The sequence below is a fragment of the Budorcas taxicolor genome, chromosome 5, assembly GCF_023091745.1.
Source record: "Budorcas taxicolor isolate Tak-1 chromosome 5, Takin1.1, whole genome shotgun sequence".
Classification (NCBI taxonomy): domain Eukaryota; kingdom Metazoa; phylum Chordata; class Mammalia; order Artiodactyla; family Bovidae; genus Budorcas; species Budorcas taxicolor.
Genome location: NC_068914.1, coordinates 14973460 through 14992595, shown reverse-complemented (window position 1 = coordinate 14992595; position 19136 = coordinate 14973460). Strand labels below are relative to the sequence as shown.

The following is a 19136-nucleotide window of genomic DNA, read 5'->3' as shown; positions in this document are numbered from 1 at the left end:
TGAGCTACCAGGGAGTAGCTCAGCTGTTTTATAAGTAGATTCAAGAAATTTTGTAGGTGACTCCAGGAGAAGAATCCATAAGGGACTATGGAAAGAGAAGACTATGTCCCTGATCACTGTGACTGGTGACTGTGGAGACAAAACCCCTTTTGGTGTCATTGTCAGAACGAGGATGTAAGCCTGGGTCCTCTTGCCTCCAGCTGTGCATGAACTTTCTTTTTTTTGACAGTTACTTAGACTAACAAGACTGGCTAGCATCTTTTTTTTTTTTTCCTTCAGGGCAGAAATAAAACTAACCATAAACAAATATAAAACTTACCTAAAATGAGTTGTCTTGAATTTAAAAATGTTTCCTCAAAAAAGACTATTTTATTTTGATATTGAGGATTCCTGAAGACTCTTAAAATGTCTTTTAAAGTATAATAGAAGCAATAAAAAATTAGAGCTCAGCTGGGAAGGGCCTTTGAAATTATCTAGCTACGGAACCATTTAACTATTTGATTTGGAAAGGACCTCTGAAAAGGTCCCAGATTCTAACTTACGGGAGACTCCTTTTTCCACCCTGGTGTCCTTGACATCCTGATAGAGTCCACCCAGCCTCTCATGGCCTCTTCTGATTATGAAGACCGTATGATTCCATTTATATGAGGTCCTTAGATTACTCAGACTTATGGAGACAGAAAGCAGAAGGGCATTTGCCTGGGGCTAGAGGAGAATAAGGAGTTAGTATTTAATGAGAACAGAGTGTCAGCTTGGGAAAATGAAAAAGTCCTAGAGATCAATGTTGGTGGTACAACATACTTAATGCCACTGAACTGTATACTTTAAAATGGTTAAGATGATAAATTGTATGTGTGTGTATATATATATATAAAACCACAATGTGAAAAATAAAGAAACAAGAAAAAAAAAATCATTTTGTTGCTGGAGGGTTGGGGCATGGGAAGCATGGAGAACAAACCTAACCCCTCCCCCTGAAAGAGCACACCCACTGTCCCCTCCCAACAGCCTCTTCCCAGCCAACTAGCCCCAGTTCCTTCAATAGGCCATTGCATTTTGTTTTACAGTATATTTGAATCATGATCAAGACAAGGACTATACATTATAATTGGCTGATAAGCCTTTTAAATTTCTCTTAATCTATTGTTTCTTCTTTCATATCTGTTTCTCTGTCTCTGCCTCTCTCACTCATTCTGTCTCCCTTTTAATTTATTTGTTGAAGAAACTGGGTCATTTGTCCTCAAGAGTTTTGGTACTTGCGTCCCTCTGCTATGTAGACTGATACCTTCCTCTGTCCTCTGCATTTCCTATGAAGCAGTAATTGGATTGAGTTATTTTATTTTAAAAATGCTATAATAACTCATTTTAGGTCCTGTGTTTGTTTTTTTTTTTTCTAAGTGCCTTCCTAGCCTTTTTCTTGGAAAACTGTAAACATTGAATGGATAATTGAAAAAATTGGAAGAATCATGTCGTGGACACCCTCCTACCTTTATGTAGATCCACCAACCATTAACATTTGCCGCATTTGCTCACTCCCTCCCTGCACACAAACACACTAATACACATAGGGGTTTTCCCCTGCATCTTTTGACCTCAAGTGGTAGACATCATGACACTTTACTCCAAAATATTTCAGCACATAACTCCTAAGAACAGCTCCTGTATAATCAATGACATTCTGGTTTGTGTATTGTCTATTTAGTGCATATTACCCTACTTATCCAAATAATGTTCTTTATGGTCATGGGTATTTTTGAGAAATTTGAAAACCAAGTGAAGATCACAAACTATATTTCATTTCCTGACACTTTAGTTGCCTAAATTGGTTCTGCCCTTTTTTGGGGTCTTACCTGACGTTGGCATTTTTTGAAGTGTCCCAGGCTAGTTGTATTAGATCATGTCCCTGACTTTGGGTTTGCCTGATTATCTCCTTATGATTGGAGTCAGAGTAAATGTTCCCAGCAAGGATACTCACAGGCAGTGCTGAGTCCTTCAGCGCCATGCTTGGAAGGCACTGGATGTTGGTTTGTCCCATAATGGCTTCTAGGTTTGGTTGCTTGATTAAGGGGGTGTCTGCCATATTTTTCCATTGTAAATGTACCATTTTCCCAGCTTTTCTGTTTCCCCATAATAAATAATCTGTAGCATATTAAAGGTTGCTTTTTAAATAATTTTAAAAGCATGCTATTTGGTCATGGGAAAAATTGGATGGCAGAGATTATGAGCACATGAGAATTACTACCGTCAATGGAAAAAATAATTTTTAAACATTTGTTTTTGTTGAGAGAGGAGAGACAGGAGGGGAGGTAATAAAGGTAAGAAAATGGGCTTTACTAAAGGCAGATTTGTGTCTGAATCCCAGCTCCACACTTGAACCTGTGTGACTTTAGGAAAGTTACCTCACTCCTTAGAGTCTCAAGTTCTTTCCTACGATGGGCATAATAATATACATTCCTGGCAGTATTGTTAAAATGATTAAATGAGCTAGTGTATGAGTGGCCTCTGGCCTAGCAGCTGCCCCAGGACCATCACATGCCTCCCCAGCAGCCTGCAGAGTTTATACCTCTCCAAGAGTGTTTGCTCTCGAGATGAGATTGAAATATTCTTGCATGTTGATAAGAAAATATGATCAACAGGTAAGATGCCTTTTTGAAATTTCAAAGAAAGGAATTCAGAACTGGAAGATGTTTGGTTCCATTTTCAGACCTCTTAAACATGATTTGTCTATAGTGGAGTTGAGCTGCCATTTATTCAGACCTGTTTCTGATTGGAATTCATTTTAATCTATTACCAGGGATTATTTTTTGAAACAGTTTATATGTAGTCGGGTTGAGAATAGTGAATCATAATAATCCCATGACCCAGTTTACATGTCTTACTGTAAAAGTTTCATTTCATACAAGTGACAGTTTTTTAAAGTTAATTAGACTCGGCTATACTGAGGTTAGCAAAAAGTGCTTTGAATTATCAATAATTCAGCAGAGCAGACATTTCTGTATAATACAGTGGTTTTATAGAGTATTGTGAGATAGTTATCCCTAAAATGAATGGTTGTGAGCATACATCAGCATGGTGGGGCTTGCTTGAATGTGGCGTGAAGTGATATCATCTGTGCTTTCTATTATTGAGCAGAGTGTGAACCATCGGTCTTTCTGGCCATGAACTACTAGCAACCTTTGTCCTTTGTGTTACCTTTAGTTAAAAACGAAAAATGAGCATGAATGCTGGCTGATGGCCATGTCTTCTTACAGTGAAAAATTCATCTGGGGAAGAAAAATAGGATTGCAGATTTGGATTTGTTTCATTGCGTGAATGATATGTGACATTTTGTAAATTATTTATCACTGCAAGGAGGGCAGCAATGGCTCGAGCATTGTTATATCAAATGAAAGTAGGAATCCCATTAGTACAAGGACTGGGTTTTAGCTGGAATCTATCAGGGGAATGTTGTCACTTGAAAACCAGATTGTTCTTTTAATTGCTATTTAAAGGAACAGAAGTGTTCCCAAGGTACTGCAGTTGAGCATTTGCAAGTAATAACTATGGATCCATAATTATGCAGTGCTGATTATCTGGCATTTAAAAAATGGTGGCAGGAGTCAGTGACCAATTTGTTGTAGCTTGTCTTTTTTTGTTTTTCTAGAACAGAGTTTTATTCTCTGCTTTTTAACTGGGGCTACAAAAAATATATTTGCATAGTTAACCTCAGAAAGTAAAGCCTGTCGGTATTAAAAGAACAAATTAAACTGAAAATAAGGGCAAGATAATGAAAGCTTATATTGTAAGATGAAATTAACAGTCGTATCGAACAGTTTGCAAATGCTTGGTCATGAGATGAGTTCTGGTTTTTGATGACATGCCACATTGAACCAAGATGTTTGTTGGAATCACTGTTACTGTTTGAAATATTATTTTAGAATAAGGTTTTTTAAACTAGCATATATTTCTTTCATTTATTCACATATATTTTTATATAGTTAGCAAAAAACATTTTGTGTGCCTATGTGCATCAGGCTTTTGGAATAGAGTGGCTGAACAAATGAGGTTTATTCTACACTGATGTATATGTGGAAAGTTAGACCTAGCAAAATCTTGTTTTAAATTTACATTTAAATAAAAAAAATTGTGATTATACTAAGCTTTCTTGCCCTAAATTTTTGATTCACGAGATTCAAATATAAATGCGTTAGAGTTACATTCTGATGGCTAGCAGACAACGTGTGACGCTTGGAATATGCAGTAAAATTTTAGTTCTCATACCGTTTGGCTGTGCAAAATAATGTGACCAGACCTGTAGGCACAGTCAGCTCTTCATATGGATGGGAATACTAGTGTTGCTGGTAGTCATAAATAACAATGAAGGCACTAAAATGTATGCAGATTTATACATTGTTAAAAGCAGTTTCCTTTGTGAGAGTTAAAGGGGTGCTAGGGATTAGACAAATGTTTTGTTGTTTCTTCTATTGAAGGGGAATGTCAGAGATTGAGAGTTTATCCCTTTTGTGTGGCATGGTGTGGTTTACTTTTGAAGACACTGGTGTTAGAAAAGGTTTGTTAATGGTCTTTTGATCATCTTAAATGATCCTACAGAATTTTAAAGTTCTTAACATTTTTTTGGCCCTGCCACGCAGCATGCGAAATATTAGTTCCCAGACCAGGGATCCAACCCGCGCCCTCTGCAGTGGAAATGCAGCGTCCTAATCACTGAATCACCATGGAAAACCCCTTCTTTAGTTCTAAGGCTGTTATTATGTCACCTTTTAACATGCCAGTATTTTATGTCATATGTTTAATTGATGGATAATAGTAACCTATACTAAGACATTTGATGAAATTTAAGCAATCTGGTCTGACTAGATGATATTCATAGACTGCAATACTGAATAGATGAATCAATTTATTGTAGGCATATAGATTATGGAAACGATTTGAGACTTCAAATGAATTCTTAATGTTCATTTCAGGAAGGTAATACATAATATATATAAAGGTTTTAAATTTCATTGGCTTAATAAAAATTATTTCTGAGTTTTATGCATTATACTTATATGTATTATTCAGGCAATACTTCACTATCAAATAATTTGAGGGGTTTTTTAATCAGCAGAAAATATTGATATGAATACCCTGTTCTTTCTTTGGTAAAGAAATATGTAAGACGCTTTTGATTTTAATACTTTGTTTTTAATTTTGAAGTGGAAAGCTAACAGTGTTTTTTCATTTTAATTTTTTCATAGCCCCGTGCCGATCCCATTCCAATATGTAGCTTCTGTCTGGGGACAAAGGAATCAAATCGTGAAAAGAAACCAGAAGAACTTCTCTCTTGTGCAGATTGTGGCAGTAGTGGTAAGTTGTTATTTTTGTATGTGTGTACAATGACTCCCCATTATAGCTACGTGCAGTTTCTCTATATATGTTTATAAAATATTATGTGTTCATATTTTAAACTAACCGTAGATTTCGTGCCAGCATTGGTAATTCAACGTGGAATATTCTACCTTGAAGGTAAATTCAGGGTAGAAAATTCTAAATTTTCAAGCTGATTGCAGCTAGAATCACTTGTTTTTTATAACCTGAAGTCTCAATTTAATACATTTGAGTAGGAATATATCCTGACACCTACTGGTGAAATATAATATTACAGCCCAGCTCTGTGTGACAGACTGAAGGGGATGCACAGGATTCTGGCAACTGCACTGATACAATCCAGAAATCATCAGGCATAAAAGAAACTCAGATTGCCCAGAGTAAGATAGGAAAAGAGTGGCCTACTCAGAAAGTGATGCTGAAACCAAGGAACTACTGGGTAGGGATACTGTTGCTGAGTTGTATCGGACTCTTTACAACCCCGTCCGCCAGGCTACTCTGTCCATGGAACTCTCCAGGCAAGAATACTGGCGAGGACTGGGTCATTGGTACACTGCAATATCCAAAAAGCTTTCAAGATTGCTGTCACCTCTTTTTCTCAGCATAGGACTTTAAGCACACATTTCCACTTTTGTAATGGAAATTAAGTCACATTATGCTTATACAAAAAGAATTTGTCTTGGAACTTACTTGGTGGTGCAGTGGTTAAGACTGCACTTCACTGCTGAGGCAGGTGCAGGTTCATACTCAAGCTCGATCCCACATGCTGCAAGGCTTGGCAAGAAAGATAATTAAAAAGGATGTGTCTTACCAGCCAGCCTTCCTTCTTAAATTGCCTAGAGATATATATGGTTATATGTATGTGTATATACACACACATACACAAGAGAGTGAGTGGCAGTTACTGAGCTTTTAAAAATCAACCTCTGTATTAATCTTTAAATTTTCTTCTCCTAGCCTACTGAAACTTTTCCCCCAAAAAAATGTTATTTTAAAATTAACACCAAGTATTGCTCTGGTTATAGTTAATTCTTTAAAAACATCAACAAATCTGCAAAACACAATAGCATTCTCTCGTTTAGCAGGTCAATAATATAGTATAGTGGTTAAGACCAAACTAGAAAGCCGGCCATAGCCCCTTCACTTCGAATGAGTTAACCATCTCAGCCTCAGTTCCCTTATTGGAAACATAGAGATAAAGGTACCATCTTATATCTTGGGTTGTATGGAAGCTAAAGAAGAGAGCACAAGTAAATAGCCTAACACATGGTCTACACTCTGGTAAGTGAACTCTATACATCAGCAGTTGTTGGTCTTTTTTTATTTTTGGCGGATCAAATTGTTTTCCTTGATTGCTGCAAGAAATTTAAAATCTTATTGTTTATGACAGCTGCTTGATGGTTGGATAGAGGAAATGTTTCACACTGAAGAATGACACTGCTGTGTAATGATTCTTCCTCCTCCTGTGAAGGTTTAACTTGATAGACCCTAAATGGTTCTGCAGCTCTCAGGACTTGACTAGGAGGAGAGAGCCTTAGAAATGAGACGTTTCAAACTCTGCTTGAGAAATGCTTTCTGACAGTCTTTTTGATGGGCTTTACAGATTCATTAAAACTCTTTCACCTGCCATGATAGTGTGGCTGGTGACAAAAGGGCATGGAAACATTATCTGTATGTTCAGATTAATAAATCTCAATCCTTCACTCTCCTTGTTTTATCCTGGTGAGCTAGTGCCTTACTCATCAGTTCTGACTGTGTAGTTATCTTTTGGGTTTTCTCACGAGGCTCATTCTGAATGAATTATTGTTTTGTGTAACTGCCTGATCAATTTAGTAGTGTTCTCTTGTCTAAGGTTTACCCTTTGTGATTTTTAAGGTGGTACTTTAAAAGCACTCTTAACTGTTTTATTTCTTGAGTGTCTATTTGTCTGGGCACCTAGACAGATTAAAGTCGTACTTAAATCTGGAAAGAAAAGTTCCCTTCATATATTTCCTTACCTCCAGTGATACACTTACTTAAGTTGATAAGAGATCATTATCTTCCAGATCATAACTTCAAGGCTTTTTTCACAAGGTATAAAGGTGTAATTCTAAACAGGTAGATCTTAGATTTTCTGATGTAACCAATCTCCTTTCATCTTTCCCAGATTGAAGCCTGCCAAAAGAGAGGTTTAAGTTCCTTTATAGTTAGAGGTGACTGAAATATTTTTACTCCTGAAGTTTCTCATTTTTCCAGGGTATGTAGGTGTAGTGTTGTGTTTTCTTTTTTCAAAAATGATCTCTTATTTTCTCTTTTAACACATGGGGAAGAATGGATTGAGGATGCTGTCTAAAAGACTTATATCCAGAGTCATTTTGTGAGCCCCCCTTTCACACAGAATGAGCTAGAGGCTTTGGAGTTGAGCTGTGGGTCCTGGTAGAAATTCAAAACTGGGGTCATCAGGTCCCTTTGTTTAGGATAGAGGATGGATGGTTCAGCGTGCTTCTCTGGACTCCCCTATGTGATCTGGCTCTAGTGTTAAGGTTCACTTAATCTTCCCTTGTAATGCTCGAAATTCTCCAAGCCAGGCTTCAACGGTACGTGAACCGTGAACTTCCAGGTGTTCAAGCTGGATTTAGAAAAGGCAGAGGAACCAGAGATCAAATTGCCAACATCCGCTGGATCATCGAAAAAGCAAGAGAGTTCCAGAAAAACATCTACTTCTGCTTTATTGACTACACCAAAGCCTTTGACTGTGTGGATCACAATTACCTGGAAAATTCTTCAAGAGAGTGGGAATACCAGACCACCTGACCTGCCTCCTGAGAAATCTGTATGCAGATCAAGAAGCAACAGTTAGAACTGGACATGGAACAACAGACTGGTTCCAAATTGGGGAAGGAGTACATCAAGGCTGTATATTGTCACCCTGCTTATTTAACTTATATGCAGAGTACATCATGAGAGACGCTGGGCTGGAAGAAGCACAAGCTGGAATCAAGATTGCCGGGAGAAATATCAATAACCTCAGATATGCAGATGACACCACCCTTACGGTAGGAAGCAAAGAATTAAAGAGTCTCAGGATGAAAGTGAAAGAGGGGAGTGAAAAAGTTGGCTTAAAACTCAACATTCAGAAAACGAAGATCATGGCATCCGGTCCTATCACTTCATGGCAAATAGATGGGGAAACGATGGAAACAGTGTCAGACTTTATTTTCTTGGGCTCCAAAATCACTGCAAATGGTAACTGCAGCTATGAAATTAAAAGACACTTGCTCCTTGGAAGAAAACTTATGACCAACCTAGACAGCATATTGAAAAGCAGACACATTACTTTTCCAACAAAGGTCCATCTAGTCAAAGCTGTGGTTTTCCCAGTAGTCATGTATGGAGGTGAGAGTTGGACTATAAAGAAAGCTGAGCACTGAAGAATTGATACTTTTGAACTGTGATGTTGGAGAAGACTCCTGAGAGTCCCTTGAACTGCAGGGAGATACAACCAGTCCATCCTAAAGGAAATCAGTCCTGATTATTCATTGGAAGGACTGATGTTGAAGCTGAAACTCCAGTACTTTGGCCCCCTGATGCAAAGAACCAACTCATTTGAAAAGACCCTGATGCTGGGAAAGATTGAAGGCTGGAAGAGAAGGGGACGACAGAGGATGAGATGGTTGGATGGCATCACCAACTCCTTGGACATGAGTTTGAGTAAGCTCTGGGAGTTGGTGATGGACAGGGAGTCCTGGTGTGCTGCAGTCTGTGGGGTCACAAAGACTCGGATGTGACCGAGAGACTGAACTGAACTGAACTGAACCTTCCCTTGAGTGTACTGTGCCAGTCTGGATTTACCTACTTTAGTTTAAAAAAAAAAAAAAAAAAAAAAGTTCCTAACTTGGGGAGATGCACTGTAAGCATTTACTTCATCTGGTAGATGAGTGGACTTTGTTATTGGCTAGTCTTTAAGGCAATGGCACCCCACTCCAGTACTCTTGCTTGGAAAATCCCATGGATGGAGGAGCCTGGTAGGCTGCAGTCCATGGGGTCGCCAAGAGTCGGACACGACTGAGCAACTTCACTTTCACTTTTCCCTTTCATGCATTGGAGAAGGAAATGGCAACCCACTCCAGTGTTCTTGCCTGGAGAATCCCAGGGACGGAGGAGCCTGGTGGGCTGCCATCTCTGGGGTCGCACAGAGTCGGACACGACTGAAGTGACTTAGCAGCAGTGGTCTTTAAACAGAAGGACTAGAAGAAAAATATGGTTCTTCTTAGAAAGCTTGAGGAGATTTTGTAGTTACAGTGGTCTGTTGTGACATGTTGGTGATTATAGGGAAAAAGCATCAAACAGGTTGGCCTGGCCCAGCAGTGTCCCCCAGTAGTGGTGGGAGCCCTGGTGTCATGGTCCAGTTCAGTTTCAGAAGTGGGAACTACAGAGCGGCTGGTAGCCCCGGTTGGCCTTACAGAAGTGACCACTATCTCATACTGTAGAGCCCGTTGGTTCTGGGATTGGATTGAGACTGCTTGTAATGATCAAAGGAATCCCTAATGTAAGGTGTTTCTGTGGGAAAAAAAAAAAAAATCATAGCCTTGTAAAACAAACAAAAAAAGGAAATATAGATAATAGCTCATAAGGATTGCTTTTAAATGTGTTTCCCACATGTGCCTGTTGGTTTTTAGTCACTTCTTTCTATCTGAAGTATCATTTAATATGATGTCACATTTAGACTGCTTAGACTTCATAGACCTGGGTAATAAGTGTTTCCTTCTGCTTACATCATAAAGTAAAGCCAATTAGAAGTTTCTGTATTTTTAAGATGGCTCAGTGCTGCAGATGGGCAGTATTTTCTCTAACTGTGTTTTTTCTGCCAAAACTTTTGAAAAAAATTATTCAAGTTTGCAGATAGTAAAACTGTGAAGGGAGGTAATAGTACAAGGAGCCCCAGATGCAGTGTTGCAGTCCTCTTTACTTGCTGGCTATGGAACTGTACACATCTGTGAGATTTGGAGGGTGATGTCTGTATCCTGCATCCACAGGGCTGTTGTGAGGATCCAGTGAGATAATGCTGTGAAGATCATCAGCATCTATAAATCATCACACAAACACCAAAGGGCTGTTCGAAACACTAATAGGACTGTGGGGCTCATCACATAGTCTTCAGGTCTTTGGAAATGTTGGGACTAGGAAGTGATTTTACTTGACTTTCATGGATCAGCCTACTTTGAAATTAACACTGTTATATTCTCTTTGCCTCATTAAGACCAAATTATCTTTAATTAGCTTCACATAAGTATTAGATATTATACCAAATGAAATTTTGTGTCTGCTGCTCAGATTGCTGGGTGGTTAAATCTTACTTACAGATGAGTTCTGTGCATGTGTGTTTTCAAATTAGCAAATCTAAGATAAGTGCACAGTTCAAAATTACAGCATCATTCTAAGTGGAAGCTCATTGACACTGAAGACAGCGCGGCTGCTGAGATGCAGCTGGAGAGCAGGAAGATTACCTTTGTACAGTGAAGTATGTCTCCTCCAGAGACATGGAGTTGTGCCCCAGTCTGTCCTCAGGAGACCTGAAGTCTCTCCTGCGTTTGTTTTATTGGTGTGAACCCTGAATAAAACTTGCCTGCCTTCTGCTCCCAGTGAGCTGGTTGGTACAATATACATATATATGTAGTCACTAGCTTCTTGAGATTACTGTGAGAAAATACCCCAGGGATTGGTTGGTTCGTTGTCCAGCTTCACACTGACTATACACAGATTGAAAACTAGGTTTGGAAGAAGCCCCTTAACCAGGAAGAAACCTCGAGATGGACTCTAAAGAGGACTAGACAGGGATGGAGGAGGAAGGATTGGTGAGCCCCCCTCTCCACAAGCCCAAAGCTGGATTGACAGTCCAAACAGAGTAACAGGAAGCAGAAGCCTTGCTTCTGACCTGTTATTTCACTAAAATTCTGCTGGTATGATTAACAGTGACCTCCATGGTGCAAACTCTAAAGGTGCCTTCTACGTTTTTATAAAACTCTAGGGACTTCCCTGGCAGGCAAGTGGTTAAGTCTCTGAGTTTCCACTGCAGGGGGCACAAGTTAATCTCTTTTGGAAGAACTAAGACATCCTGCATGCTGTCCAGTGGCATGGCAAAAAAAAAAAAAAAAAGTCTAGTGGACATCTTTCAATATACAACAGAGTCTCCTCTCAGTCATATTTGAGTTGCTGAGAATCTTTTTCTGTGAAATGTTCTCATCTTTTGACTTCTGTGATTTCATATTCTCTGTTTTCTTTCTATCAGTTCAGTTCTTCCAGATCTTTTGTGAGCTCCTTGGCCCTCTCTTCATCACCTCAGAGTTTCTTCAGGCTTTCATCCTTGGCCCTATGTGCCCTCACTTTGGTTCATAGCTTCTCCTGGGTTCCAGACCCTTAGGTATAAGCACCTCCAGGACTCCTCTTCTTGACACTTCATGGGCTCCTCAGAGATAATATCCAAAACAGCTTATGAACCTTACACTGCTCCTTCCTCCCCAAACAACCACCACCACTCTAGCAAAGACAGAAATCTTAGCAAACAACGACATCCTGCTTCTCCTCGGGGATTTCCCATTTCAGCAAATGACACACACCAGCTACGCATTCAGTTCTGCAAGCCCTCCTCTGTCCTATTCTCTCACAGCAAGAAGTTACCAAAAATGCATTGATTGTAGGTCCCAATATGTATTCTACGTCCTCAGTATATCCACAGCCTTCACCAGACCTGCTCAGAGCTGCCATGATAATAAGCTAGCTTTAATCTTCATACTCTTTCTCCTCATCCATTTTGCATACTTCAGCATAAATTACTTTTTAAAACCATAAATCTAATCACAGAATTTTTAGTGTCCACCAGTTAACCTTAGGAAAAATCCAAGCCCAAAACACTCTTCTGGACTGGGCTCCTGTTGACCCCTTTGCACATCACCATCCCTATCACACTCTGCTGCTGCTACTGCTAAGTCGCTTCAGTCGTGTCCGACTCTGTGCGACCCCATAGACAGCTGTCCACCAGGCTCCCCTGTCCCTGGGATTCTCCAGGCAAGAACACTGGAGTGGGTTGCCATTTCCTTCTCCAGTTCATGAAGGTGAAAAGAGAAAGTGAAGTCGCTCAGTCGTGTCTGACTCTTAGCGACCCCATGGACTGCAAGCCTACCAGGCTCCTCCGTCCATGGGATTTTCCAAGCAAGAGTACTGGAGTGGGGTGCCACTGCCTTCTCCGCTATCACACTATATGAGGTTATAAAGAGGTTATATCAAGCTGATTTCCTCTTCTTAAATGTCCCCATGTTCGTCCCCGGGTTCTCCTGTCACTGCACATGCTGCTCCCTCCCACCCTGCCCGCCTCTGCTCCCCTCTGATCTCACTCATCCTTTGGTGTCTTTTTAGGAAGGCCTTCCTCTAATCTCTTGCTAGACTTGCCCACATCTCCAAGCCAGCCTGTCCCAATTCTTGTCTAATGGTTGTCTTTCCTGCTGGACCATGAGATCTGAAATGTCTGTCCTTTTCCTCATTGTGTCTTCAGTGGACAGGTAGTTGGTCAGATAACTGATCTGAGGGACCCAGTGTCTTGAGTCTTTCATAGTTTTTCCATTGCTGCTGTAACAAATTGCCACAAAACTGTGAACAGAGTTCAGTTCCTTGCATGTGCAGGACCAGTTTCCCCATTTCTTGCTGTCCCACACTCGGCATCCCCTGCTTCTCGTGGACGCTTGCCCTCCCTGGCTTGTGTGCCTCCCACTCCCCGCTGGGTGCAGTCCTTCTCCCGTTTTGAACCTCTCCTCCTCCTCTTGTCTCATGTTACTAACCAAGCTGGAGGATTCTCTGCTTTTAAATACTTGTGATTAGATTGGAATAATTACACAGATAATTCAGGATAATCTCCCGTCTCAAGGCCTGTGCCCTTGGTCACATCTGCAGAGGCGCTTTTCCATGTCAGGTAATATATTTGTGTGTTTTAGGGATTACAAATAGACATATTTGGAGGGCACTGTTCAGTCTACTACAGAGCCCATGGTTTTTCCTCCCATAATACTTGACTCAAAAATCGCTTCTGCTGACTTCTGGTCTCATTGGTACTTGTTTAATGTTAAACAGTGCTCCTTTGGTTTCACTGGACAAAACTGTTGTAAGTTATCAGTGCTTAGAATCTGCTGTTACAAGAATGAGAGAGAGAGAGAGAGAGAGAGTGTGTGTGTGTGTGTGTGTGTAAACCACCATGAATTGTGTCAGCAGAGAGAACCCAAATTTCAGAGGGGATTGTTGAGTTTAAAGAATGGCTAAAATGGGAGGTAAGGAATTGAATTATTAATAGCATTGTTGTCCTTTTTTAATTACTATAAATTGTGTACTAGCATATCAAGACTCAGTTACAGTCTTTTGTGTAAAGTTGGCAGTGAGAAAATAAAATGGAAATATTTCTTCATCCCTCAGCATCCTTTACAGAATCATATAAATTTAGAGCTGGAAGGGATCTATGGCCAATTCTCTTGAGCTAAATAAAGGTAAGATTGCTGCCTGAAGGAAAGATAGACTAAAGATTTTAGAATTTGATAGGGTAGCTTAAATGGTAGTAGTTACAATATAATATTACTTAAAGTGAGAGGAAGCAATAAGAAGAAGAATAAGTGGCTGAAATCCATTAACTTTCAAAAGTATAATTAATTATTAAAAATTATTTTTATAGGATATCTGTGAGAAAAAAATAGTAAGCTATAATATGATGTGAATTACCTTAGTTGCTGGATATTAAGCTACAAAGTACAAAAGCAGATTTTAATGTAGAGAAAAATTTAGTGCATGAAATTGAGGTCATATGTGCTAGTGATGTATGACTTTCAGAAAGTAATAAAAAGGGAGAAAAAAGAGAAGTAAATGGTATACTTTTAAGCTGATGGGACCCATTTTAAGGGTGGAATTTAAATTGCTGTTCCTTAAAACTTGAGTTTTTACCCCCCTCACTATGTAAGTGGGGGCGGGAAAGCCCTGATCAAAGTAGACCTTCCCCTCCCTCTTCAAAGTATCCTTCTTAAAGTCTAAAAGTGAGCTGTCTTTGTTTGCTGTTCCTGAGCAGAAAGAGGTGATTGATACCATTTATATATATATAAACTTGCCCCCCCCCCCCACATTCATTTGAATGAGAGAAGCCCTTGTAAAAGAGAAGTGTCATAGGTTAAATGCATCTGCCTGGGTGTCTACTGCCTGAGGTCATAATCCTATGACAACATTTTATTTGCTCAACATCTTAAATACATATGTTTAGGTTTTTGTTGTTTTTTTTTTTAACTCAGGAATAGTGTGCTTTTATTAACAGTATTGGTGATTGATTTTGAATGTTTTTACTTCAAAAAGCCAAATCTCCTGGTGGGTAGAATTTTATGAAGCACCTGTTAAGCTTTAGGAAGGAGGACCTTTTTGGCAGCCACCCAAAATACATATTTAAACAATGAGCCTGCCAAAGTCAGGAAATTATAAAACAGTTTTGAAATTGCAGAATCTGCTTTTTTTTTTTTTTTATTACCCCTCAGGTTTCTTTTGCAGCTTGGTTATAAGTTCTTTCACATGGGACTTACTAACATCCATACTATTTTAAGACCAGATTTAGAAAACTAAAATCAAATTTGGAGGTCTCAGGTTTACGTGATAAAAGACCGTCAGATTTTAAACTTCCAGAGTCTGGACTCACACTCTCCAAACCTTTCAGAGAGATCTATTACTCAGTGTAGCCTGGCTGACTTTCTTAAGTGGTGCTATCCCTTGGGGTCTCCAGTTTTCCTGTGTGAGGTGAGAGCTGCTAGATGAAAAGTGTGTCCAAAACAGGGTGGAAAAGCCGAACTCTCAGAAAAATGTGGGACGCTTGCTAAGGTATGCTTCTTGACATGTTCTATGTAGCCTGGACTTTGCAACTTCTTAACTCCCAAATTCACTGTTTCTATTCCTGCTTACAGAGCTTCCCAGATGACTCAGTGGTAAAGAATCTGCCTGCCAAGCAGGAGACCCAGGTTCGATCCCTGGGCTGGAAAGATCCCCTGGAGAAGGAAATGGCAACCCACTCCAGTATTCTTGCCTGGAAAATCCCATCGACAGAGGAGACTGGTGAGCTACAGTCAGTGGGGTCGCAAAGAGTCAGACGTGACTTAGCGACTTAAATGACAACTCCCACTTACAGATTTTAAATTCAGGAACCCGGGGCAAGATGGCAGTAGTGTCTTCTTTGTATATCCCAGCAATGGGATAGTCTTTGTATACTACTGAGTTTTTTTCTTTTTTTGCATTTGTTCATTGTATTATGTTAAGCAGCATCAGATTTTTATTTAGTTAACTGTTGTTTTATGTTTTATGATTTCATTACGCACAGAAAGTAGGAATCATTTGAACTTCAGCACTCTCCTCACAGGCCAGCAGGCCAGAAAGCTTTGGGGTAGATGGTGGTTGATGAAGAGGGCAAGGGCAAGAGATTTAACAGAAGGCACAGGTATGAGAACATGATCTGAGCATACATTATCTTCAGGTTCTCCAAGACTTGTGATTAGAATTGGTATACATTTTCCAAGTTTCTCTTAGGGAAAACATTTGTACAGTCACTCTGTCACATATCGGTGCCGGGGGGAAGGGCAGAAGGGAAAATATAATTTGGAATCTTTGATTTTTTTCGTGTTTTCAAGTTCCTAAGGTTCTTTGGATGGCATCGTCACTAAATATTAGTGAGTTTAAAAAATTGAAGGCACCATTCCCACAAAGCAGTCTATTTTTTTTATTCTTATAGGACACCCATCCTGTTTGAAATTTTGTCCTGAATTAACAACAAATGTAAAGGCCTTAAGGTGGCAGTGCATCGAATGCAAGACGTGCAGTGCGTGTAGAATCCAAGGCAAAAATGCAGTAAGTATGGCTCTCAGTATCCATCTCCAGGTGAATTGTTGGCTTTCAGTGTTAAGGTTTTTCATTTTTGTAGATTGCTGCTATTTTCTTTTTAAATGTTTAGGGACATGTGATACCAAATTTCAGTAGGGATCGTGGTGCTACTTTATCATATTTTATTATTGTTAACCAGATAACAAAAGAATTTGTGGCCTTTTACAGTTGATTTCAGTCTCAATTAGTCTCTAATATGCTACATTACAGGATAATATGCTTTTCTGTGACTCCTGTGATAGAGGATTCCATATGGAGTGCTGTGATCCCCCACTTTCCAGAATGCCAAAAGGTGAACCTTTAAACCTATTAAAAAATGTGCTTTATTAGGTACACATTAGCCTAGTCCTAATGTCTGACAGCTCAGGAGTATATAGGTTCTTTAAGCATTTTTTCGTCCCTCCCACCTTCCTTATACTTGTGGGTTTAGTACAGGTTGTGAGCAGAGAAGTGTAAAAGCTTATAATTTGGGGGTAATGTATATAATAAATACTGTAATTCAGACAAAGGACTAAAAAGATCATTCTTCTCCTAAAACCACTCCCCATTAGAATAAATTTAGACTATGTAGGTCAAAAGTTTAGAGTATTCTCCATGTTATTCAGTATAGTGTTCAGAGGTAAAACATTACCTGTTTTCGATGATGGTGATAATGACCCCCAAAAAGTCCTATAACAGGAGCCATTACCATTTCCTTAGCCGTCGATCAGTAATCTTGAACATGAAGATTTGAACTATCTTACATGGGTGTATCCATATAGAATACGGATTTTCTTCTCCGTTTATTGGGTAGTCAGCCAAGTTTAGCCTTCTTTTTCTCATATGATAATATATTGAACATTATAAATAACTTTGCCTTCTTATTACAAAGTTTATACATTTTCATTGTGAAAAATTTAGAAAGTACCGATTGACATAAAGGAATGGAAAGAATAATCAATTAGAAATTCCTTCCCTGCCCCACCCACCCTTTTAAAAAGAAATGGAAAATTCTGTATGTTAATGGTTTTTCCCTCTTAACAATAGATTCTCATATTCCCACATCATTAAATATTCTTCCAAAGATAGTTTTTAATGAGTGTGTAGAACTCCGTAGTATATAGAGCCAAGATTATAAGCATGATGACTGTGGGCCACAGAAATGTTTTATTGAGACTTCTCTTAACTGTGTAACAGAAGATCTGGTTCTGTATTTAAAGATTTTTGAATTTGAATTTGCCAGTGTTCCATCCTGCCTCAGTCTCACTGCTACCTGTTGCTTTACATTCCAGCTTGCTTCAGTCACATATATTATACCTGGGTGGTTCCTGAACATAACTGATTTTGCAACCCCATGTTCTTCTAAAAAAAAAAATTTAACCAATTTCATCTAGTGAATATTACAAATATTTCCAGTTTTTTCATCAACAATTCTTGCCTTAAGATAAATTCCTCACGGAGGAATTTCTGGATTGAAGGCTATGTCCATGAAAGGTCATGTCAGTTTTCAGGCCAGCCAGCAGTGCATGAGAATACCTGTTTCCCTGTGTGATGATCAAAACTCACCATTACTATATTTCATTGAATCTAAGACAGACATTTTTAAAAAACATTTTAACATTTTTGAAATCAGATGCATCTTGTAGTCATAAATAGCTTAGATTCAATGTAATACAGTGTTATTATTTAAAATTTTTACCAGTTAGATAATAGAAAAAATATGTCTGATAATTATTTTCTTTAGTGAAATTGAACATTTTTTTGTGTTTGGTTATTGGCTGTTTGTATATCATCTTGTAAAGCACCTGTTTTTATCCATTAATCATTTTTCTATTAAGGGTTTTCACCTTTTTCTTACTGATTTGCAGAAGCTCTTTATATTTTCATGTAGTCAAATCCATGAATCTTTTTCTTTATGGCTTCAGTCTTAAGTATCAGTCATGCTTAAATTATGTAACATTTAATTTTGTCACATAATATTCATCTGCCTAGAATTTGTGTTTATAAAAGATAGGAAGTAATTATTTTCCTTCCAGACAGACATCTATTTGTTCTAGCACCCCTTTCTGAATCATTTCATCCTTTCCCCACTGATTTGAAATATGACTGTTATGATATGCTAAACCTCTCCGTTGTTCTGGCCTTTTAGTTCTTATCCATTGACCTGCTTCCATATGCCACACTTCAAATTATTGTAGCTCCACAGTACTTAAACGTTTGAAGTTTTCATTTTCAAAACTATATATTAGAATTATAACTTATTTACTATAGAAAATTCCCCAAAAGAGATGAAACTTCTTTTTCCTAGAAGTTCCAGTTGACTTAAAAATGTTCCAGTTGGCTTAAAAATGTCTCCCTCAAATCCAAAAATATATATCTGACAAGACTGGGTTTTCACGTGTGTTTACGTGGTGGGGAGGCTTGGTGACATGTTGGGCAAAACCTTATTGGAAGAATTCTCAGATGGGTCAGCCCTCTGCTCTCATCACCTTGACCCTGGGAAAACTGACCTTTAGTGACAGCTTCCTGAGGAGAATGACAGAAGGGAACGATCCACCTTCTAGGGTAAAGTTCTGCATACAGGCATCCTTGGGCAGCTTATTACAGCTGCAGTTTATATTTAATCTCTCTCCTAAAATGAAACATTAAAATATTTCTCTCATATATATATTAATTCAGGGATGTGGATTTGCCAAGTCTGCAGACCAAAGAAAAAGGGAAGAAAACTACTTCATGAGAAAGCTGCACAAATAAAACGACGATATGCAAAACCCATTGGACGACCGAAAAATAAATTAAAGCAACGATTGTTGTAGGTTGAGATCTTATCAAAAAAAATCTTTTATGTTGTGCTTTAAAATGCAGTTGATTGT

General features: G+C 38.8%; 1 protein-coding gene and 1 non-coding gene across 2 annotated transcripts in view; both read left to right on the top strand.

Moving 5' to 3' along the window:
• Positions 1–19136, top strand: part of KAT6B (lysine acetyltransferase 6B) — a 166086-nt gene that overhangs the window by 96114 nt on the left and 50836 nt on the right. The window contains exons 2-5 of the mRNA XM_052639305.1: positions 5238–5346; positions 16136–16251; positions 16495–16576; positions 18943–19075. Of these exons, the coding sequence (XP_052495265.1) occupies positions 5238–5346; positions 16136–16251; positions 16495–16576; positions 18943–19075 (440 nt within the window). The remainder of the gene's footprint in view (positions 1–5237; positions 5347–16135; positions 16252–16494; positions 16577–18942; positions 19076–19136) is intronic.
• Positions 15322–15392, top strand: TRNAG-GCC (transfer RNA glycine (anticodon GCC)). The gene has a single exon. It is a non-coding gene; the product is annotated as a tRNA-Gly (tRNA).